Source organism: Heteronotia binoei, chromosome 1 (genome assembly GCF_032191835.1).
Source record: "Heteronotia binoei isolate CCM8104 ecotype False Entrance Well chromosome 1, APGP_CSIRO_Hbin_v1, whole genome shotgun sequence".
Taxonomy (NCBI): Eukaryota; Metazoa; Chordata; class Lepidosauria; order Squamata; family Gekkonidae; genus Heteronotia; species Heteronotia binoei.
Window position 1 is genome coordinate 16,412,454 of NC_083223.1, and position 23,343 is coordinate 16,435,796.

At 43.7% G+C, this 23,343-nt stretch overlaps 1 protein-coding gene across 1 annotated transcript in view; it reads right to left on the reverse strand.

The window, feature by feature from the left end:
* Window positions 1-5,639: 5,639 nt before the first annotated feature.
* The window catches only part of ADGRF5 (adhesion G protein-coupled receptor F5), a 61,570-nt gene continuing 43,866 nt past the window's right edge, over window positions 5,640-23,343 (reverse strand). The window contains exons 15-20 of the mRNA XM_060257770.1: window positions 21,183-21,362; window positions 16,157-17,584; window positions 15,076-15,117; window positions 14,923-14,982; window positions 7,581-7,665; window positions 5,640-5,745 (exon numbers count right to left, since the gene is read on the reverse strand). Coding sequence (XP_060113753.1) covers window positions 5,666-5,745; window positions 7,581-7,665; window positions 14,923-14,982; window positions 15,076-15,117; window positions 16,157-17,584; window positions 21,183-21,362 — 1,875 coding nt within the window. The 3' untranslated portion in view covers window positions 5,640-5,665. The remainder of the gene's footprint in view (window positions 5,746-7,580; window positions 7,666-14,922; window positions 14,983-15,075; window positions 15,118-16,156; window positions 17,585-21,182; window positions 21,363-23,343) is intronic.

Consider the following 23,343-nt stretch of genomic DNA (forward strand, 5'->3'; position numbering starts at 1 on the left):
TAACTAACAAACCCCAGACCCCAACTTGTGATTCTTTTAATCTGCTAAAAAACATTTCCATGACTCTGCATGCTAACTCACTGCCCACTTTCTCTATATTTAGGACTGCTGGCCATTCCATCCTGTTGTCTGATGAAGTGTGCTTCTAGCACACGAAAGCTGACATTCTGAATAAAACTTTGTTGGTCTTCAAGGTGCAACTTGACTGTTGTTTTGCTCTACTGCTTCAGACCAACACGGCTGCCCGCCTGGATCCATCAAGTTTCCAGTGATTCCTAGAGCTACCCGTTGTCACTTCTGTGTTGTGCCTGGAAGTGACATCATCCCCACTTGCGATGGTGCCGCCTCACACCATTTCCCTGACCCCGTGCCCTCTGACTGGTTGCCAGGCTTAGCTATTTTAGGATGATATTGTAACCATGGGCAACTCTGTTGTAACTGCAGTTTTCTATGGATAACCTTAGAGCAGGGGTTCCCAACCTTTTAAAGCCTGTAGGCGTCTTTGGGGCAGTAAGCCAATCACAAAGACTGATTCCTCACTAGCAGTTGCTCTGCCTTCAGGGTTCTGCTTTCCCCGGCTCAAGCAATCAATTCCCCACCAGTTGCTGCACAGGAGCATTTTGATCCGCGGTTCCTTCCAGTTTCCCTTGTGGCTTCCTGCTCTTGTTTTCTAGAGATCCAGAAGCTGAGGGGGGAATTGGAGGGATCCACGGATCAAAATGTACCTATGCAGCAACTGGTGGGTGAATTGATCACTTGAGCTAGCAAGGAATTGGTCATGATGTTAGGGAGTGAGGTTATGCATAACTCTGATAGTAACTCCTCTACATTTCAGGCAAAAGCTCCGTTTAACAGGATTCCCTTTCAAATGAACTTACGCCTTTAAAATATTTTCTTGCATACGTCTTTAGTCAGCAAACACTATAAATAAACCACTGCGTTTTTATGTTGCAAGTAAGTGCTTAAGCAATTTCTTTCATAATGATGCAATTATATTATTATCATCACAAACCAAAATTCATTAAATGTCCATAGAAGAATCAAAAAGTTATTTCACACCACTCTTGTAAGGTAGTACTTTCAAAATCGGAATGTTATTTCACATCACTCTTGTAAGGTTGTACATTACAGTCCACTGTCTCAGTTCTCCTTTTCTTGAAAGACGTAGACAGTCCCACACTTATATATGATTCCTCCTATGGGTAGCAGACCAAAGTCTGACAGGTGCAGCGACTGCACAGGTCCTAGGTTCAGTTCTGTGTTTCCTTCACCTTCCACTGGCCGCTTTCTTTTAGCTTTGGAACCCGTGCTAAAGGCAGTGGCTCACACATTACAGTACAATGTTACTTTGCAGCTTGTACGAACCATTCGTGCAAATGGTTTGGGTTTTTTTTGCAGGAATGCTCTGGAATCCAGTTCCAGCTGGCTTGGCATCAGGGGGTGTAGCCTGATATGCAAATGAATTCCTGCTGGGCTTTTTCTACAAAAAAAGCCCTGTGTGAAACAAGGGTGACGCCAGGGGGTGTGGCCTAATATGCAAATGTACATCTGCTGGGCTTTTTCTACATAAAAAAGCCTAGATAATTTCAGAGGCGCAGCCGTGGTGGTCTGTTGCAGCAAAATATTTTCCTCCACAAAAAAAATGGGAAAATAACTGAAACATAGAAAGCAAACAGATGGATATCTTCATCACACCACTGTGGCCACGCAGGAGAAACTCATCTAAAAAGTATGATGTGACTAAAGTTCCATTGTGACAATTATCATTCAAGAAGCATTTTAAGATAGACGCTGAGCTGGTATAATTAGGACACCTTCTGGCGACGTCAGGGGCGTGTGGCATTTAGAAATTAGTTATGCAAATGAGTTCTGCTAATGAGCTCCAGCATCTCTTTTTTTACGAAATGACCCTGGAGGAGAACAGTAATCAGGAACTCCTTTGCATATGAGGCCACACACCCCTGATGTAGCCTGTTCTCCAAGAGCTTACAGGGCTCTTCGTACAGGGCCTACTATGAGCTCCAGGAGGATTGGCTACATCAGGGGGTGTGGCCTAATATGCAAAGGAGTTCCTGCTACAAAAAAAGCCCTGACAGTAACTGTTAGAACAGCTGCAGCGTGTACTGGAGAATCGTAATGTTCCCCACCGGTTTCTGAATGTTCTCACTTCATGCATCTGATGAAATCTGACTTGTTCAGAAACCAGTGGAGGAACTCGTCACAGGGGTAAGGAGTAATTTATTTCATTATTATATTTTCTTGGTCACTTCTCACCCAAAGGGTCCCATGGTCATGTACAACATTAAAACCAATGAAGTAAAAACAGGATAAAAACAAATAAATATAAAATATAAACATTAAAACAGGGGTGTCAAACTTATTTGTTATGAGGGCCGAATCTGAGATAAATGAGACCTTATTGGGCCGGGCTGGGCCATGCCGAGCCGGGGCATCTGTGTACCTATTTAAGATTAGGTAGCAAACTTTTTAAAGGACACAGACAAACACGACTAAAGATTTTTTTTTAAAAAAACTTAAAACATTAGCACTTGTTGGTCTTAAAGGTGCTTTCTTTGTATTTCTCCCATGGGATCCAGGGAACTGAACAAAAGAAGCTCTGGCTCTTTCCCTCCCTCCCCAGGGGACCAGGAGGGGGTGGAGCCTCAACCAATGGAGAACACTGAGGTTTTGCTCTGTAGCTCCTGTGCTATTGAGCAAGCCTTGCAAAGCAAGCTGAGATGCAGAGGGAAGCAAGGGAGAGGGAGAAGGAAGAAGATTTGGCCCCCAGGCTGCATGTTTGACACCCCTGCATTAAAACATTAAAATATGTGGCTATCACTGTACCATGATTAAAACAGCCCAAATAAGTGGTTACCCTCCAAAGGCCAACCTAAACAATTCAGCTTTACATGCCCTGCAGAAACGAAACAAGTCTGGCAGGGTATCGGTGCCACCTGAGAGTGCATTCCACAAGATAGGGGCCACAACTGGGAAGACCCTTCCCCTGGTGACAGATAACCAAGGCATCCTGGGGCCGGTGGTCTGATTCAATATAAGGCAGTTTCACATGTGACCATGTTGGTCATCCAAATTATACAGGTGTCCATGTTCAGAGGTCTAGCAGTCAGCTATAGCTTTAGCTTTGATGGTCATGTTATGGCCTCAAGTACCAATTCCTGTCATTGCCCCTTATCGCTGGGTGATTTTTGTTTTTATGGGAGTTATGTGGACTGGGTTTTTTTTCTGGTCTGGGTTTGGTGGGTGTTCCACTATGGAGTTTAAAGGGGTAGGGGAGGGAAACTTCCTGCAACATCTTTGGGGTGGATACAGGCCCTCAGTCCTCTGTGTGGGCCTCCTAGCTACTCTCACAAGCTTTTTTAATGTCTGCCTTACAACAAGCATAACTGATGAAAGGAGCGTTGACTCTCAAAAGCTCATACCCCAAAAATCTTGTGGGTCTTGAAGCTGCGATGAGACTCAAATCTATTTTTTCTATGGCAGACCAACATGGCTACCCTCTGAAAACAACAACCTTGGTGCCATTTATCCCTTTTTTGTTTGGCTGTATCAGGTAGTAGACAACTTGAATCTCCTGCTCTAAATGCCTTTCTAAATCATGCATTTTTTTCCCTCAGATTTCAAAGACTTTGCTTCTGACTTATTCTTCTCCTTCTTGAGTTTTTCTTGAAGTGCTTGCTGTTGGGATATTTGGTTCCTATCGATGCTCTCTCTAAACTGTGGAGTCTTGTGAGCAAAAATTCTAGTTCATGAGCTGTTGGCATTAAAGTTGTGTATGAAGGCAAATGCTGGGAGACTGGGGTCTGATGCCTAGGAGGATGGAGTTTCAAGAGGAAGTGATGTCACTTCCAGGTGACAGTCCAGGATTTCTCCCTGATTGCTATGGTAAAGACCATAGAGACTAGATGAATTTTTTAGTGTCACCATCAACACCATTTCCACTTCATTCCCCCTCTCCCGCTCCTCAAATTATTGAGGGCAAGCGATTAATTGCTATCATCATGTTCATACAGATGGCTTGGTAGTATATGGAGTGCTTTCAGTATGGATCTATCTGAGCTCTCCCTCGTCAGCCCATTCTATACCTTTTCCCATATCCACGTGCCATAAACATTTTAACAGTGGGCCAAGAACAGACCTGATTCTGGCTTTAAAGCACAGGCCCCAAGGAACTGAACTGTGCAGGTGTAGGGCAAGCTATTAAATAAGGCTGTCCTTCACATTTGCAGCTTTGAAAGAAATGCTGAATAATGTTTCGTTTAAGCCTCGTGCAAGCAGCTTTTATTGAATTCCATCATAAATATGTATATTTACATGTATACAGAAAAAAAGATCCCTTTCATATCACCCTATAGTACAAAAATAAAGTGCTTCTCTTTTTGGAGGAAGGGAAGTTTATAAAAAGAAGGACCCTGGCAGAGTTCCTTTAAACAATGGCGGTGGTGGGGAATAATATACAGATTGTACTGAATTAAATAGTCTGCCTGTAGCATAGTGGATAAGCTTGTGGACTCCGACACTGGGTTTCTGCGTTCAATCCCTGCTATCGACCGCTTGAGAAATCATTTTCCATTTCCAACAACAGAAGTAGTCTGTAGCTCAAGCCCAATTGTGGGTGTATGGGTGTACATGCCTCACCCTTCCCGGCCCAACCCTTGTCTACAAACAGAATAATATACAAACACTCAAGGACAGTAAGAGAAAGCTGTGTACATGAGCATACATAGCTGCATGCACAATTGCTTATTTGTAGGGTTGCCAAGTCCAATTCAAGAAATATCTGGGGACTTTGGGGGTGGAGCCAGGAGCAAGGTTGTGACAAGCACGACTGAACTCCAAAGGGAGTTCTGGCCCTCACATTTAAAGGGACCGCATACCTTTTAAATGCCTTCCCTCCACTGGAAATAAGGAAGAATAGGGGCATCTTCTTTGGGGGTTCACAGAATTGTACCCCCTGGTCCAATCTTTTTGAAACTTGGAGGGTATTTTGGGAAAAGGCACTGGATGGTATGCTGAATTTTTGGTGTCTCTACCTCAAAATACAGCCTCCCAGAGCCCCAGATACCAGCAGATCAATTCTCCATTATACTCTATGGGAATTGGCCTCCATAAGGAATAATGGAGTGCCCCAGCAGACATTTCCCTTTCCCCCCCGCACACTTTCTGATGACCCTGAAGCAGGGGGAGGGCCTCCAAACCGGGAGATCCCCTGCCCCCAGCTGGGGATTGGCAACCCTACTTATTTAAACCCACTGAACTGTGAGGATGTGTTTTATGGTACACCTGGGGGAATGCAGCTCCCATCTGCAGGCACTCAGCACAACTAGTTGGCCAGGACTGCAACTGGATGGAGGTCAAAATGGCAGCAGGAACTAGGGGACATGGGCAGTGCTCTCAGACAGGAAGGCACCCAGCATCTGACAACACCGGAGCATGAGTCGCTGACTCGAGTCTCGCACAAAAGCTGGTCTTCATATTCACTGTCTTTGTATCACATTGGAGAAAATAACGTGCCACGTGAATACGTCGCAGCACTTGGCAGCCAAGGCAGAGGCGAGTTTTCCACTATTCACAGATTCTTCTTGCTTGCTTTCTCCGAAAAGAAGCAACACCCTGAGGCCTTCTGAAAAGGCAGGCATCCATATCTTCAGGTCAGCAAAGAATGCGCTTTGGAGGTGTTTTCGGAAGATGAAGAGGCCGATTCCGTGGAAGAGACTTGATATTTCCCTGTAACAGAAAGCAAAATGACATTCAGAAAGTGCTGTTCAGCGTAGGGTTGCCAAGTCCAATTCAAGAAATATTTGGGGACTTTGGGGGTGGAGCCAGGAGACATTAGGGGTGGAGCCAAGATCAAGGCTGTGACAAGCATAATTGAACTCCAAAGGGAGTTCTGGCCATCACATTTAAAGGGACGGCGCACCTTTTCAATTCCTTCCTTCCATAGGAAATAATGAAGGATAGGGGCACCTTCTTTTGGGGCTCATAGAATTGGACCCCCTCGTCCAATCTTTTTGAAACTTGGGGGGTATTTTGGGGAGAGGCATTGGATGCTATACTGAAAATTTGGTGCCTCTACTCCAAAAAACAGCCCCCCAGATACCCATGGATCAATTCTCCATGATTTCCTATGGGAATAAATCTCCATAGAGAATAATAGAATTCCCAGCAGACATTTCCCTCCCCTCCCCCTGCTTTCTGATGACCCTGAAGCGGGGGGAAGGCCTCCAAACCGGGGGATCCCCTGCCCCCACCTGGGGATTGGCAACCCTAGTTCAGTGACATTACCTGTGTCAGAGTAGTTTCCAAGGATAGCCGCATCCAGGTTTGTTTGTTTTTTTGTAGCAGGAACTCGTTTGCATATTAGGCCACACACCCTTAATGCATCCGATCCTCTTGGAGCTTACAGTAGGCCCTGTACTAAGAGCCCTGTAAGCTCTTGGAGGATTGGCTACCTCAGGGAGGTGTAGCCTAATATGCAAAGGAGTTCCTGCTACAAAAAAAGCCCTGGTCTGTAGTAGAACAGCTTGACACAAGCCTAGGAGCATCTCAGAAAGTAACTGAGCCCTAGATCGCCCTGCTTGATACATATTCTTGAGACTAACACAGACCCAAAAGGCCACCATGACCCCAAATTACTATGAATAGCATACCAATACCATTTATAACCATTTAAAGCAGAACAGGTATATTATGGAAGTCCAATGTACAAAATCCTTCCACTGGTAACAATAGTAAAGTCCAAATCCAATAGTAATATTCACACACAAGTTCACAGTGGATAATCCAGTTTCCTCAATCCCATGAATAACACGACAGGACCGTTAACTTTCACTTCCTGTTTCAGAAATTTCTTCAGGCACGGAAGTCTTAACAACTCCAAAAGGTCATTGAAGACATAAATTTACAAGATACCTAAGAGACAGAAATGTCTCAGCAAATGCCCGATAGAAAGAATCGCAGAGACTTTTCTGTCCCATAGGAATCTTGTAAATTGATGTCTTCAATGACCTTTTGGCTTTGCTTCCTTTTTATCATATATGACCGAGGACCTGTCTATCTATGGGACCGCTGTTCCCCATATGTTCCCCAGACAGCACTGTGTTCAGGAGCTCAAAATCTGCTATCCATCCCCAAACCAAGGGAGGCCAAACTAAGCTCTACACAGGCCAGGGCCTTCTCAGTGGCAGCACCAATGCTGCGGAATGCTCTCCCATAAGAGCCCTGCGGGATCTCTCCCAATTCCGCAGGGCCTGTAAAACTGAACTTTCCCGACAGGCCTATAATAACTAAGTGGGAGATGGCTGCCACTCTATGCTGCTGAGCGATACCATCGGAAGGACCACCAACAGATAAACAGAAGAATCATGACATCTGATCCGCCCATTTTAAAATTCTTGTATCGCACCGAATATTTAGTTGAAATTGTTATTTGTTTTAAGTTTCGTCGTTTTTTAAAATTCTAACTGAAATTGTTGTTTTTAACATGACCGTTAGCCGCCCTGAGTCCTCTTGCAGAGTGGGTGGGATATAAATCTAAGGTAAAGAAATAAATCATTGCTTACCTGCTTTGCCAAACAAGTTGTTTAATACTCTGGAGAAGGGGGAACTGAGAGAGAGCATGGGAGCAGATGGGCTCTGGCCTGTGGACTGCAAGACAGAAATAAGCATAAATAACAAGCTGCAAAGCTTCAAAATGTCTTGATCCACCTAGGACATGCATGCAATCTTGCTTTCATGCACAGGGTAAGAACGAGAACAAAATAGGAGTCAAGTTGCACCTTTAAGACCAACTTAGTTTTATTCAGAACGTAAGCTTTTGTGTGCTTTCTAAGCACGCTTCATCAGACGAGGAATCCGGTACGGTGAGCAAAGCCACACATAGCTGGTAGTCAGTGGCTCAGAATGCAAACTGGTACAAATTTAAGATCCAATGACAGTATAGTAAAACTATCTGGTAGGGAGTGGTTTGCTGTACTATACTGTATACCATACTGTCATTGGATCTTAAATTTGTACCAGTTTGCATTCTGAGCCACTGGCTACCAGCTATGTGCGGCTTTGCTCACTGTACCGGATCCCTCATCTGATGAAGTGTGCTTAGAGAGCACATGAAAGCTTATGTTCTGAATAAAACTAAGTTGGTTTTAAAGGTGCAACTTGACTCCTGCTTTGTTCTACTATTTCAGGCCAACATGGCTGCCTATTTGGATCTATCTACAGGGCAAGAACAAATGCATGTAAATCCCACGGTGGACTGCAGGTACCTTCACAGAATCAAATCACTGCCAGTAATATGGTGGTGGGTGCAAGAAATTAGGGTGTGCCTGTACTTTTAACAACGGATCAGTAACATGTGACCTTGAAATGATGGTGGTGGAAGGCCCAGGATGCTTGGCAAAAAAATAAATGATAGTCACAAAAATACTATTTGGCCCCTTCTCTTCCGGCTTTCCAGCTGTAATGTACTGAGAACCAAAACGGTTTGGAGGCAACATAGTTTATTCAGTAGCACATCACAAGAGAGGGAACACGCGGGCCGGGTCCCGCTTATATACATCACCCGGAACTGCCCCCTCGTCTGACCAGGCCAATCCTGGTCAGTCAAACTTCCCGCCTCAGATCTTGATGGGCGGGGCGTCTGGCGAGCTACATCCGGGGACCCGGGGGTCGCCTTCAGTAGCGATCGCCATGCTGCATAACCACTTATGTTCAATACATAACACCAGCATAAAATGGTCTCTTTTGTATGATTGCTTGGACTAAGTTTTTGTTGCGGTTTCGTGCATGGATGTGCTGGTTTCTGTTTTTTTTAAACTGCTTCTGGCTAGCAGTGCTGTTTCCGGTTTCAATTATTCATTTTGTATCAAAGTTGCGCTTTTCATGCCTTTTTCTATAGCGTGTGGAGGCAAGGCAATGGCAAACTACCTCTGGACGTCTCTTGCCTTGAAGAACCAACAGGGGCCGCTATAAGCCCATCTGTGATTTGAATGCTACGCTGGGTGCGATCACACTTGGAATTTGCCCTGGTGTCTCTTGGCTTTGAAAAAACTGCCCCAAGAAGGGACACATCAAGGCAATCACACTTCACATGCATTAGGTGCAGGCCTGCACATGCTTAGAGGAGCACTCAAACATTTGTGAGATGTGTGCATGGCGTGCCCTGGCCTTTCATATGGTCAGGAAATGCCCCATGCGTGCGCTTTGCTAAATTCCTGTGTGTTTCTGCTAAAAAAGCCCTGGGTAGACATCTATTTAGGTATACACTTAGACCGATTCCCCACTAGCCTTATGCCGCTCTCTTGCTCCTCTTCTCCGTGGGACTTCACACGATCTGCCCCAGCGCTGCAACTCGCTTCACCTTTTTCGCACCACAAACAGAAACTGGTTTTTAGAGGATCTTGTTTGCTGCGCAAAAGAGGCGGAGCAGTTGCAGTCTCCTGGGGCAGATTGTGTGAAGCCCTGCAGAGAAGAGGAGAGTGAGAGCGGCATAAGGCTAGTGGGGAATTGGTTGTAGGCACTGTTTCTGTTTTACAGTTAAATGAAACACAGACACAAATATATTAGGTTGGATTTAAAGCACCATGAGTGGAAGGAAAACAGCAACTAGTATTGTTTTGTAAGTGCTTGCACAGTTGTACGCAAGTGCTGAAGAAAGCCGACAGCTGGCCCGTTCTCTCCTCAGCGTAATTTGCTAAAAGCTCAAATAAATTGAGATAAGTCTGTCCTCAAGGCTAATAGTAAGAAGGAATTGCTGTAGGAGTATTTGGTGTCTGAAAGAAGTCTTATCTGAGCGTTCCAAAACAACTATTTTTAACTCTTCTAAGGAGGCAACGCCCTGAGTGAATACAAGCTCTCATTAGGCCAAGTGAAGTGTGAGGATGGCAAAGACAATTAGGGAGTTATCTGAGCAACTGTCTGCTTTTCAAAATATAGTAACAGCCTCACTGGGGCAGCTATTGGAAGAAATTAAAACAATAAATGAAGCAGTTTCGAGTATTGCTGAAGAGCTTAGAGTTACAACTCAGACGGCTAATTCAGCCAAGGAACTTGCAAACGAAAATAAACAAAAAATAGATCAGTTATCTAGCCAGCTGGCAATGATTTCAGAGAGGAATAGGAGAGCTAACCTCATATTTTCAGGAATTACTGAAGAGATAAATAATACGCTTCTAGAGGGAAAGCTGAGAGAATGGATTGAAGAAGAAGGAGTTAAGGTTCAGCCTCAAGAAACTGAAAGAGCCCACAGACTACAGAGGAGAAGAGAGGGAGGGGCTCCAAGGGATGTTATTATTAAATTTACAAGAGAGAAGCTACAGCAAGAAATTTATAAAACTTTGAAAAAGAAGGAGGATTTGTCCTTCAGAGGTCTGGGTGAGAAAAGACTTCTGCCAAGAGACTATTAAACAGAAAAACATAATGAGACCTTATGGGAAAAAACTATATGACAACAAAGTAAAATTTTCATGGGGGTACCCAGCTACAATAATAATATTTAAAGATGGGAAGAGGATGATAGCTAGAAGGAGGCAGAAGAACTTTTGAGAAGATTGGGACTTGCCACAGGCGACTTGAGTGTACTAGAGAAGAGGAAACCATGGAGACACCTGATGATCCAGGAGAAGGAGCATCAAGCAGGCTTGATAAAAGGCGAAGGACGGCTTCTCTTGAGGATATCTCATAAAGGGAAGTATACAAGATTTAATGAGCTAACTATCTGGAATGATATGTAGGGGGAGATTAGGGATGCATACACTCTGGAAGGTAGGAGACGGGATGATGCTTTCGTCCACATTTCTGCCTCAACCACAGGGAAGGGGGGGAAGGGAAGGCATCTCCTAATATATATAGATAAACACCCACAGCCAGGGAGGACAATGAGGGAAAAAAATAAAGAAAATGGATAGGTCATTAAGAATACTTTCACTGAATGTAAATGGGTTAACATCAAATCTGAAGAGATATAGGTTAACTAAATTAGCTAGAGAACAAAAGATAGATTTGATGTCTCTGCAAGAGACACACATAAAAAAAAAAAAGATAGAACACCGTTAATAAAAGATCCGTATTGGCAGGTCTTAGCAGAAGCTAGAGGGACTTCCAAGGCCATGGGGGTGGCAACCTTGGTCCATAAGAACTTAACAATAGAGGATACCGAAACATTAACAAATAAGGAAGGTAGATACCTATTAGTTAAGTTTAAAATGGAAGGTAAACGGGTTACCCTAGTGAATATTTACACACCAAACAAAAAACAAAAGAAGTTTCTAATTAAAGTCTTCAAAAAGATTCAACAATTCTCAGAGGGTGAATTAATAGTTGCAGGGGACTTTAACATGGATATAACAAAGAATAAAAATATTAAGTTGGGAGAATGGGGATTGAAAGAAGCACATGAATTTACAAGTTCTAGACCTAGACCCACACACATTTCTAGTAGGCATAAAACAGCGTCATGCATAGATTATATAATCCTGGAAAAGAATAACAATATGTCTATAAAAGAAATTCTAACCTTTCCAATCTGGATATGTGACCATGCTGCTATAAGTATTGAGTTAGAGTTAAATTTACAAATAACAAATAGAACCTGAAGATATAATAATTTAATAATGGCAAAAGAAGAGGATAGAAACTTTATGAAAACACAGATAAATTTATATTTTAAGGAAAATAGAGAAACGGTTCCCACTAATATATTATGGGATGCTGCCAAAGCAGTAATAAGGGGGCATTGTATAAAGAGCGAAAAGAGGATGAAAAGAGATTGGTACGAAAAAAGACAAGCCAAATTTCAGGAATTGGAGAAGCTACAAAAGGAACAAATGATAAAATATTGCCCTGCAAAACAGAACAAAATAAAAGAGATCCAAAAACAGCTGGAGGCATTAGACATAGCTACAATATGGAAAAAGGAAATTATGGTAAGGAATGATTTTCAGAGAAATAGTATTAATACGGCGAAACAATTGGCGAATTATTTGAAGATTAAAAAAGCAAAACAGAAGGTTAGAAATATAAAAATTAACAAAAACTCAACACAAAGCCCCAAGGAAATTATTAAGGCCTTTGAGAATTTTTATAAAAATTTGTATAAGGAAAAGCCCATAAAGGAGTTCCAGGAGTCAATTAGTCTTTCTTTGGAGAAAGAGAGGATCGAAGCATTAGAAGGCAAATCACCAGGGCTAGATGATTTTACAGGTGAATTCTATAAAGAAATGATTGAAATTATTGCACCTGAAATGCAAGCAGTTTTCAATGAAGTGTTGGGAGGAAAGAATGCCCCAGATACGTGGAGGGAAACGGAAATAATATTAATCCTAAAACCTCAAAAGGACCCGGAAGAGGTAGGTTCATACAGACCAATAAGTCTATTAAATCAAGACTATAAGATTTTTGCAAAAATATTGGCTAATAGACTTCAGAAGGTCATTTCGACAATCATCAAAGAGGACCAATATGGGTTTATTAAGGGTAGAAACATCACACACCCCATTAGAAATATACTTAATGTCCTATATCATGGTCAGAAGGAAAAAATAGGATTATTAAAACTGGACATTTACAAAGCTTTTGATACTCTATCTCATGAATTTCTGTGGCAAATATTGAGGAAAATTGGGAAAGGGAAAAGGTTCCTACAGGCACTTCAGGAGATCTATAAAGGAGGAAATGCGAAAGTAAGAATAAATAACAATCATACACAAGTACTTTCTATACAAGGAGGAGTAAGACAGGGTTGTCCTCTATCTCCTCTCTTATTCATAATAGCAATGGAACAACTAGCGGAACGGATTAGAAATTCGGGTAGAATAGAGGGCTATAAAATAGGTAATGAAGAGATGAAGCTTAACCTTTTTGCAGATGATATTATTGTAATTATGACTAATCCTAAAGAGGGGGTTAAAGAAATTAAGATTATCCTAGAAGACTTTGAAAAGTGTTCGGGGCTAGGGGTTAATTTGGAAAAATCAGAAATTATTTATTTCAATGTTAACAGAAAAGAAAGGCAAGAGATAAATAGGTCTACAAAAATAGGATTGGAGGATAAGAAATATAAATATTTAGGTATAGTTCTTCATAAAAATATCGATAAAATGATAAAGGATAACTATGATAAAATATGGAAAAAAATTGAGAGAGACATGAAAAGATGGAAAAATAAAACGTTAGGATATCATCTAGAATAAGAAGCGCTAAAATGTTTTGGGTACCAAAGTTAACATACCTATTTCAAACAAGGGTACAAGGAAAAATAAAATTGAACAATGGAATAGAGCATTAAGAGAATGGATATTCAACAGTAAAAACTGCAGATTCCATAAGCGAATAATATATAATCATAAATCAGAATTTGGATGGGGAATTCCGGACCTAAATATTTATTACGAAGCCTTCCAACTAAAACCACTATTGGAAATAGGTGAGGAAAACACTCAGAAGTGGGTCAACTTTGAGAATGAAATAAATGATAATATTGGGAGATCAGGCATTTTTTCTAAAGTTACGAACAAAGACTTACAATTAACAATAGGCCCTAGAAGAGCTTCATTAGAGGTTTGGAAGAAATGGCAGCCACATTGGTTAGGAAGAGTTTCTAGATGGGCACCCCTGGCAACAGTCAATGAGGAAGTGCAAGAAACTAATTGGTGGGAAAGGTTAAATCTTAAAGGTTATTGCAGAGTGGAAGACATGTTTCGAAGTGGAATTCTTAAACCCTTACAGGAAATAACAGAAGAAATAGGAAAACAATATTGGTTAAAAGTAGCTGGGCTTTACAAGACAGTAAAAAAGATTAGTGAAAATGAAGATTTTTTGATAGACATGCCAATGGAAGTATTATACAAAGAAATGACAAAGCAGAAAAAGGGTTTGGTAGGGAAGATATATAGAATGATGATAGTAAATATGGAGAAATAGTAGAGTATTTACAGAGGAGATGGAGCTAGGAGGGCAGGATATCAGAGAGGTCGGCTGAAAAAATTAAGAAAGGAATAGAAGAAATCAAAGTAACCAAATTTAAAGAACTTGAATATAAATTTCTTACAAAATGGTATAAGACCCCAGCACAATTAGCTAATATGATTCCAGGATTGAGTCCGCTATGCTGGCATTGTAAACTTTCTAAAGGGTGGTATGCTCATATGTGGTGGGAATGCCCGGAAGTAAAGATCTTTTGGAACAAAATTATCGAAATAATCAGAAAAGTATGCAATATAACATTAACATAAGTTTAATCTTATGTTGTTAAGTACAATAGGTGGCCCGATAATAGACAGGAGTGTGCAAAATTTAGTCAAGGCTATGGTATTGGCGGGTAAGGCGGTCATTGCTTTGGGTTGGAAGGACAAAAGTAAATGGACAGTAGAAATCTGGCACAATTATTTGTTTGAATTTATACAGTCAGACATCGTGGCAGTACTTAACAAGATGACAACATGGGATGAGAAAACCAAGGAAATTACGACCAGATGGAAGACCTACCTAGAATGGACAGAAGGAAGGACGCACCTTCAGTGGAAGGTTAAGACTTTGTGCCCATGGCTGGGGGGAAGAGATTAGGAGTAAAGGGTGGGGGGGGGAGGGAGGAAGGAAGGGCGTGTTGGAAATATAAAAAATATTTGTTGTAATGGATTAAAAAGATTAACAAATAAAGATTATTTATTAAAAAAAAAAGTGCTTGCACAGAAATTTGTACTGGGTACATCAGTTTCCATCCTTCACTTATCTAAGAGGATTTTAAAATTCCCCTGCAAAAAGAAAGCTTCAGATTTAGCGTCTCTTTCCTTAGGCGACGCATTTGTCATGGAAGACATAAAACAGCTCTTCCATGAGAGGAAGTTACTGTCCATCTATGGAAGGGTGCTTTGGAACCAACCAGTTCTTTGTTCCTGGATTGTATGTTACCTTTGAGGTCCGGGAACTCCATCTGGACCGTGAGAACTTATTCAGCAAGGCTTCTCGTACCTGCAGGTTTAAAATGAGGAAAATTAAAGCCAAAATCAAGCAACAAATGGCAATTTTTATAACTGTGCTCTTTTAATATGATTCTTCTCCTACCTTTCTGTCCCAGAGAATTCCAAACAACAGAATGAATAATCCCTGAAAAAAATATTTACAAATCCAAATTATATAACATTTTGTAACTGTGTCTTGGATATTCTATGACATACAGCTTTGTAAAAGTAATGGGATCAAATGTTTGAGAGCCACAAGGAAGGAAGGCAAATAGCTGAAGGGGGAGGGGGAGAGAGGTGGAAAGAAAGCAGCTTTAACTTTAAACTCATTCTCCAAGCTGCCAACTTACTTGGCTTGGAGAGTGATTTAAAGAGAGAACCACATGATATGTGTGAAAAAGTCACATGTGGCTCCTGAGCCACAGTTTGACCACCCCTGCACCATTAGTCCAGATGTGGCAAACAGACAAACTGATTATGTTTCTACCATGCATTTAGTTCCATTAATTTGTACATGCATTTAGTTCCAATTAATCTGTACATTAATTTGTTCTTGGTAGCCAAAAGATACCCCTATACTCGCCAGTGGAAAGAGATAATGGCCCACTGTCTTCCCCACCTTCCTCTCCCTACCCAGAGCCCTTTTGACCCTGGTTTTCCCCAAGGCAGGGCTTTTTTTGTAGCAGGAACTCCTTTGCATATTAGGCCACACACCCCTAATGTAGCCAGTCCTCCAAGAGCTTACAGGGCTCTTAGTGCAGGGCCTACTGTAAGCTCCAGGGGGACTGGCTACATCAGGGGTGTGTGACCTAATATGCAAAGGAGCGCCTGCTACAAAAAAAGCCCTGTCCAAAGGTAAAAATCCTGCAGATGAATTAATATCTAAATATATATGTGGTTCTTCTGCAGCTCTATAGATCAATTACTGTTGTGAACACTAATCCCCTTTCCCATCAGCCATTATGGATGACGTTCATGTATAACAATAACAAGATGCTACCAACATGTTTGGGATCGTTGGAGGATCATCGCACCAAATTCATGTGGATGGCATCACATGAAAATGGAAGGTATAAGTTCCCATCCCCATCCATCTACGAAGTTTCATAGTGGCCTCTGAAAAATACCGGCTACATTTTCCTTATCCAGCTCTATCAGCCATTCGGTTTCTTTGATCTACTTACCTGAAAGGCATTGAAAAAGTTAAATAGAATATGGAACACGAGTGAGCTGTCTTTGAAAACGACTGCCAAGCCGAATCCCCAGGTGAGTCCTAAGAGCGGTGTCAGAACGCCAATACTCTTGGCGATCCGATATAGCGAGCTCCTCTCGTCGTTTCGTGACCTTTCCCCAATGGAACGTCTTGGTATTTTTGCTATGACCACAGCGGTAATCACCGCATTGATAGCAACAATGACCAGGGCAGGAACAACCAGTGCCAAGAGAGCATAGCTGTTGTCCCAGTTGAGGAAGCAGATGTCCTCTTGTGTATGATTTCTTAAGTATGATTTCTGCGGCAAAGTAACAGCTATGGTGATGCCCGAGATGACCAGAGGGCAGCCATAACCCAAGCAGAAGGCGACGGCTTTCATGGTGGTTTTGCTCGTGTTGTGCAAAATGAAGACCAAGTGGTAGAAGAGCAAAAGGCTCAGGGAAAGCATCCAGAAGAAAACACAGAGGTAGAAAAAGTGGACGAAAAATGCTGCTGCTATGCAAATCTCTGTTCCCAGCTTCTTTTCCATCTTTGTTTCCGTTTTGCTGCAATTTCCAGTTTGCTCCTTTGCTGCAATCACAATGAACCATGTGTCCGCGATCAGGAGAGAAATTGCAACATTCAGTATACAAATGTGGCGCATGTAAGATATTCTTGTTTTAGTTACTGATTTCCATACGAGGGCTTCAATGACAATGCAAGCCACCAGGCTCAATATGGAGACCCCCAAGCCTATGTAAGTGAGATAACGCAGGGACTGCCACTTACTTGCGCCGTAGTCTTCACATTTAGCAGGTGACATCAGCACAGAAAAGGAAGTCAAGTGATCACAGGAGCAACTGACATGCCCTTCGTTCTCTTCGCTTTGGCAGCCAGTGTTGTCCCAGTACCCTTGGTCCCCCTGGAAACTGAAATTCCAAAAGACACACCGGGGAGTTATCAGCGACTTGTTTATCTTTGCAAATGTCATTTTGATCTGGAAGGGCTCACTTTGGTTAGCCTTCACTACTGTAGAGATCACTAAGCCATTTATTAATTCTTGGCTCTGCTCGTGCTGCGGGATGATATGGCTGAGATTGGAGTAAGCCACGCTGATGATGGTGGATTGAAAGAGTTTCCCGTTTTCAATTGCCTCTTTGTCGATTAGCACGTTGCTGCTGAGGTTGGAGAGGCTGGAGAATGTAAAATCCTTGTTGTAGTCTGAAATGTCGCTTTCGTTCAGGACGACACCTTGAAGCTGAATATTCTCCAGGATGACAGAAGGAATAGTGTCATTAATAGCTATGAGGGAGTTCGAAAATTGCTCTACCGAGTCCAATAATTGAGAGCTCCCATTCGTAACACCATTCCAAGTATCTGTTGGAGCACTGATGACGGTATCTACCGTGGATAAAAAATTCTGTAACAGAGCAAGTAAATAGTTGTTAGTAAACTTAAGCAACGCAATTTTTGTGCAGTGGAAATGGTACCTCCCACAAAACCAACTTATTGCAGCCCATCTATTGACCAGTTTTCAACTAGAGTTTCTAGCGGTAATCAGGTCTCGGATTCAGCAGGAGCTCACAGGACCGCAGCTCCTGAACCTTTCTGAGGGTTTCCCGTCTTCTTCCCCACCTACCTTGTCCATTGAATAGTAGATGCAGCTGCGTGACAATCCCTGGATTAGGAGAGCAGGCAGGCAGCCAACCACCAGGGACTTTGCCACCCCCCTAGCACCCCTCATTAACACCTGGAGAAGCCCACACCACCCTTTCTCCACTTCTTATGTGATTTTGGGCTACCAGTGGCTTGCTGGCCTTTTGACTGGGGGGTGGCCCAGGAGAGCACCAGGTGAGCGAGGCCTGCTTGGGCCCAAGCAGGCCTCACTCGCCCAGGCCTCTCCTTTCTTGCATTGGGTTGCTTTTGGCTGGGGGAAGAGCATATGCTAATGAGTTATGCTAATGAGCTCCACCACCTATTTTTCTACAGAATGACCCCTGGCGGTAATGATAGAATGCTTAAATTCCTTCCAGATTTCCTGCTTAGAACGTATGGGTCACAGGGAGAAGCCCTCAGAGGAACAAAGAAGCCTGTCTGGTGGATACCTTGGAGAGGTCCTCTTCAATGGCCACCCTAAGGAAAATTTATTTAAACTGTTCCATCATTGGTATAGGACACTGTCATGATCCTGGGCCTAGTGACGTCTGCAGGCCCCAGGGAAGCCTGCTTAGGGGTACTGGGAAGAGCCTACATTTCCCAGGATCCCCTGTATCCCTCTGATTGAGTGGCAAGGGGTTTGGAGGAAAACTAGCCCAGAGAGGGGTGGGGCCTGGGAGGAGAAGATAAAAGGGCCAAGCCCAGGAAGGGGGTGTTCTTTTCCTAGGAGGCAGAGCTGAGGAGCAGCTGCTGCCAGGAAGAGACCCTTGCTCTTAGAGGAAGGGTAAGTAGGCTAGGTCTGACTGAGACAGTAGGGACAGTAAGTTCAGACGCATTAGGGCATTTGCTTATTTGTCCTTTCACCCATTTACTCTTTAATGCACCTTGTTCGTTTATGTTGCATCGAACGTCTCTTTTAAAATAAAACCTTTTTGTTGTTCACTCTGCCTGGTCCTTACACCTAGGCCCGTAGGCAGAAAATTCTGGTTTGGGGGGGGGGGGGCACAGAAAATTTTTTTGGATGGAGGGCCCCCCCTCTGGTGGCCCCCCTCTCTCTGCTGCCACTTTTCTTCCTGCAGCTTTGGCGGCCCCGCCCCCCTCCGCGTGGCACCTCCTCCTCCCTCCCTGTCTCCCACCCACCCACCCAAAAACGGAGCGAAAGAGTAAAAAGCGGGCTCCTGGGACTCCTGCAAGGCGCCCCCCTACCCCCGCTGTTCACCTGATTGCAGGAAAAGCGTCTGAAGCCGGTGGTGTCTCCATCAGCTTTCCGGCGCGCTCAGCAATTTCAGCGCTCGCCTCCCCAGCGCTGAACTTGCTGAGCCTGCCGGAAAGCCGGTGTAGACACCACCGGCTTCAGGTACTTTTCCTGCAATTAAGTGATCAGTGAGGGCGGGGGAGGGGGGGCCTTGCAGGAGTCCCAGGAGCCCGCTTTTTACTCTTTCGCTCCGTTTTTGGGTGAGTAAGTGGGTGGGTGGGAGACAGGGAGGCGGAGAAAGGAGGGGCCATAAAGATCCGAGGGGGGTTGGGTGGGGAGGCCGGTTCCCCCTCCAGGCCCTCCGTGGCTACGGGACTGCTCACGTCTATTATTTGGCCTAAGCTACAGAAGGCCTGAAGGGCTTGGGAGGGAACTCTGGGCCTTCTCAAGGGGAATCCTTAACCCAGAGTGGTGGCAGCAATTGGTAAGACCCCCCAGAGTCATGACAGGCACCTTGTAGATTAGTGAAAATTTATCCTAGAATGTCCAAATGGCGTTGGAAGTGTCAAGAGCAATCAGGTACCTTTTCCCATCTATGGTAACCATACAAGCGGGTCAGATCCTACTGGGTGAAAGCGCATGAACTGCTGCAAAAGATTCTGAAAACGGTAATACCATTTAAACCTGAATTGTTTTTATTGAATATGGCACAGCAATCATTTAGTAGAGAAAATAGGCATTTAGCAGTTCATATGATTACAGCTGCCAGAATTCTCTATGCCAGGGGTATCAAAATCATTTGTTATGAGGGCCGGATCTGACGTAAATTGAGACTTTGTTGGGCTGGGAAGTGTGTGTTCCTATTTAAGATTAGGTAGCAGAGATAGAAACTTTATAAAGGACACAGACAAACAGAATTAAAGATTTTTTTTTTTTAAAACTTAAAACATTAGCACTCGTTGGCCTTAAGGGTGCTTTCTTTGTATTTTTCCCATGTGATCCAGGGAACTGGGTAAAGGAAGCTCTGGCTCTTTTCTACCTTCCCCAGGGGACCAGGAGTGGGAGGAGCCTCAGCCAATCGAAGGAAGAGAGGCTTGGCTTAGTATCTCTGCTGTGCGATTGAGAGAGCGTGGCAAAGCAAGCTCTGGCTGATTCTGTACTAACTTTGCTCTGCGGCAGATTTCCGTTTTTCATCAGAGCAAGCTAGCAATTTTGCACCAGCTGCTCCATGCTGCCATTTTGCCCCAGGGCAACATGCAATTTGCCATGCTGCAGCATAAACCTGAAACCGTGCCATGCTGCAGCGAGGCAAATCACAGATTGCCCCGGGGCAAAATGGCGGTGCAGAGCAGCTGGTGCAAGATTGCTAGCTTGCTCCAGCGAGAAACGGAAGCCTGCCCCGGACCAAAGTTAGTGCAGAATCAGCCCCTGCCTTCCCCCCTTCCTCCCCAAGGGAGGAGCCTCAGCCAATGGAGAAAATAGAGGTTTTGCTTTGTAGTTCTTGTGCAAGCCTGGCAAAGCAAACTGTGATGCAGAAGGGAGCAAGAGAGAGAGAGAAGGAAGTGGATGACAGTCAGTTTCTCAAGGGCTTGATAGGAGCCCTTCGGGTGCCTGATTCAGCCCCCGTGCCATAAGTTTGACACCCCTGCTCTATGCAGCAGGTTGGAAGGAAAGAAAGATACCAATTGTGGACGACCTATTAAGTAAGATCTTAGACACAGCTGAATTAGATATTAACAGCTTTATTGAATGGGAAACCTAGACAAGAAGCTACTGAAATATGGCATAAACTATATGATTGGCTACAATTGAACTAAGGATAATAAGTTGTATATGTATAACTAAACGTTGATGTAGCAAAATAGGATTAATGAGTGAATGAATAGGAGGTACTATCACAAACTCATATATTAAGCTAACTGTTGTGGAAATCACCTTCATCCTCTATTTGTGTCTGTATGTTTAAATGTATATATTGAGTATATTGTGTATGTTTCCTTTTCTTTAATCCATGTATTGGTGGTGTTTCTTATAAATAGTGAATAAAATCAAAAATACTATGGGAAAGAAAAAGCTCCACCTATATTTACATAAGAGAGAGTCTACTTGGTTGATACTTGGCTGATCCTCACACAATAACCACCTAAAAAAGCCATCAGCTACTTACTGCCATCGGTTCCATCTCTGCTTCTAAAGGTATCGTCGAAATTTTATTCAAAATGTCAACCACAGCTTCCAGGTTTGCCGATGAGTTGCTGATATCTTTCTGTTCTGTCTTTACAGTGTTGTTCAGGTTTCCCAGGTATGCGGGCAGCTCCTTATCGGGGGCAGGGCTGAGCACCAAAGACTGGAATGAAAGAAAGAAAAGGGAGTTAGCGACACAGGCAAAATGCCACGAGAGGCCTGATCCTATGCAGTTGTGACGGAAAGCAATGGGTTAAGCATAAGCTGAAGACGCACAGGGCTGCGTCAGGTGACCTGAGGGTGGGGGCAAAGTGCTCTGAGCTCTCAGGGAGGGAAAAAAGTTAGTTTAGGGAGGGAAACTGCTGAGGCAGGAGTGCAGTCAGTTGGAGTCTGACAGAGTGGAGGCCTGTCAGAGAAGTCTGTCAGTGGGGACCTGACAGAGACTGAGAGGGTCAGTTAGTGCCGGCCAGAAGGGCTAAGAGGGCAGTTGATCCTGTGAAGAAGCTGGAGACGGAGACGGGGAAGTCTTCCAGAGACTGCCAGCTTGACCAAACCAGCCAAGAGGGCTGTGTGTGTGTGAGTCAGTTAAGACCAGAATGGTCACAGACACCAAGAAACTACTCTAAAGATCTAGTGAGGAGGTTGAGGGAGTGGATGTGGGTCTGGGACACCAAGAAGGGCTGAGAGGAGAGACTCCAGTCGAGGGGTGAGACTAGACACATCGATCCCAAGAGGCCAGGCCTTGGCTAGAGGTGGAGAGTGAGTTGAAGGGAAACTGTGAACCGTGTAACTGTGAAAGATCCAAGAAAGAAAAAGTGATTGTAAGCTTGAAACAACTGAACAACATATAAGCCTGTGTAAATATCTCCCATATCCCCAGTTAAGACTTTTTGTTACAATAAATCTGTGGTTTAAGTTAAAGTTCTCGTGAGCCCATATATTTTGTGGGAAGAATAAACAAAGCTGCTGGGGTCCCATCAACAGAACAAGTAAAAATACTCCGAAGAGACGAAAATATAGAGATCCAGTGAGGCTGTGAGGTGGGCGCTGCTATAGCAGTGTTCCCTCTAAGCTGAGTTAGCATGAGCTAGCTGGCAGATGTTTAGCCTAGGGTTGCCAAGTCCAATTCAAGAAATATCTGGGGACTTTGGGGGTGGAGCCAGGAGACATTGGGGGTGGAGCCAGGAACAAGGGTGGGACAAGCACAATTGAACTCCAAGGGAGTTCTGGCCATCACATTTAAAGGGACAGCACACCTTTTTTAAATGTCTTCCTTCCATAGGAAATAATGAAGGATAGGGGCACCTTCTTTTGGGGCTCATAGAATTGGACCCCCTGGTCCAATCGTTTTGAAACTTGGGGGTTAATTTGGGAAGAGGTACTAGATACTATACTGAAAATTTGGTGCCTCTACCCCAAAAAGCAGCTCTCCCAGAGCCCCCGAAACCTCCAGATCAATTCCCCATTATACCCTATGAGAATTGATCTCCACATAGGGAATAATGAAGTGCTCAGCAGACGTTTCCCTCCCCTCCCCACACCCCGTTTCTGGCGACTCTGAAGTGAGGGATTGGCCTCTCTACTCACGACTTGCTGCCAACTTCTTCACAGCCACACCATCCCAAGAGGAAGCCTTTCAATCGGAGACTGAAGCCTCCGGAGGTGCAAAGGCACATGGTCCTCTGGGGGCGGGCCTTCCCCCCGCCGGCCAGCTGACTGGGGGTGGGAAGGAGCCTGGGAAAGCGGAAGAACCCCCGCTGGGACCTGGGGATTGACAAGTCTAGTTTAGCCCCCAGTTCAATACAACAAAACACCTGAAACTAGGCTTAATTTCCATAATGGCTATGCATGAGGATTGAATCCACATATGAAATAGTAACTTGTACATGACTAACGCTATATAAGGAAAATTGGAAATAATACATTAAGAGATTGACTATTTTGACTGAATAAGATTGCATTGCGTCCAATATAAGTTGATCGAAGCCTGTACCACTGAAGAAATAATATTGAAACGGAGTAATAAAGAACCCAGGGACAGGTCTCCATCTGGGACCAGTTGGGCAGAACTCATACACAGCGTAGAACTGAATAATTAAATAATTGATTTGTTACGGAAATTAAGTCTAGTGTCTGGTGTTTTG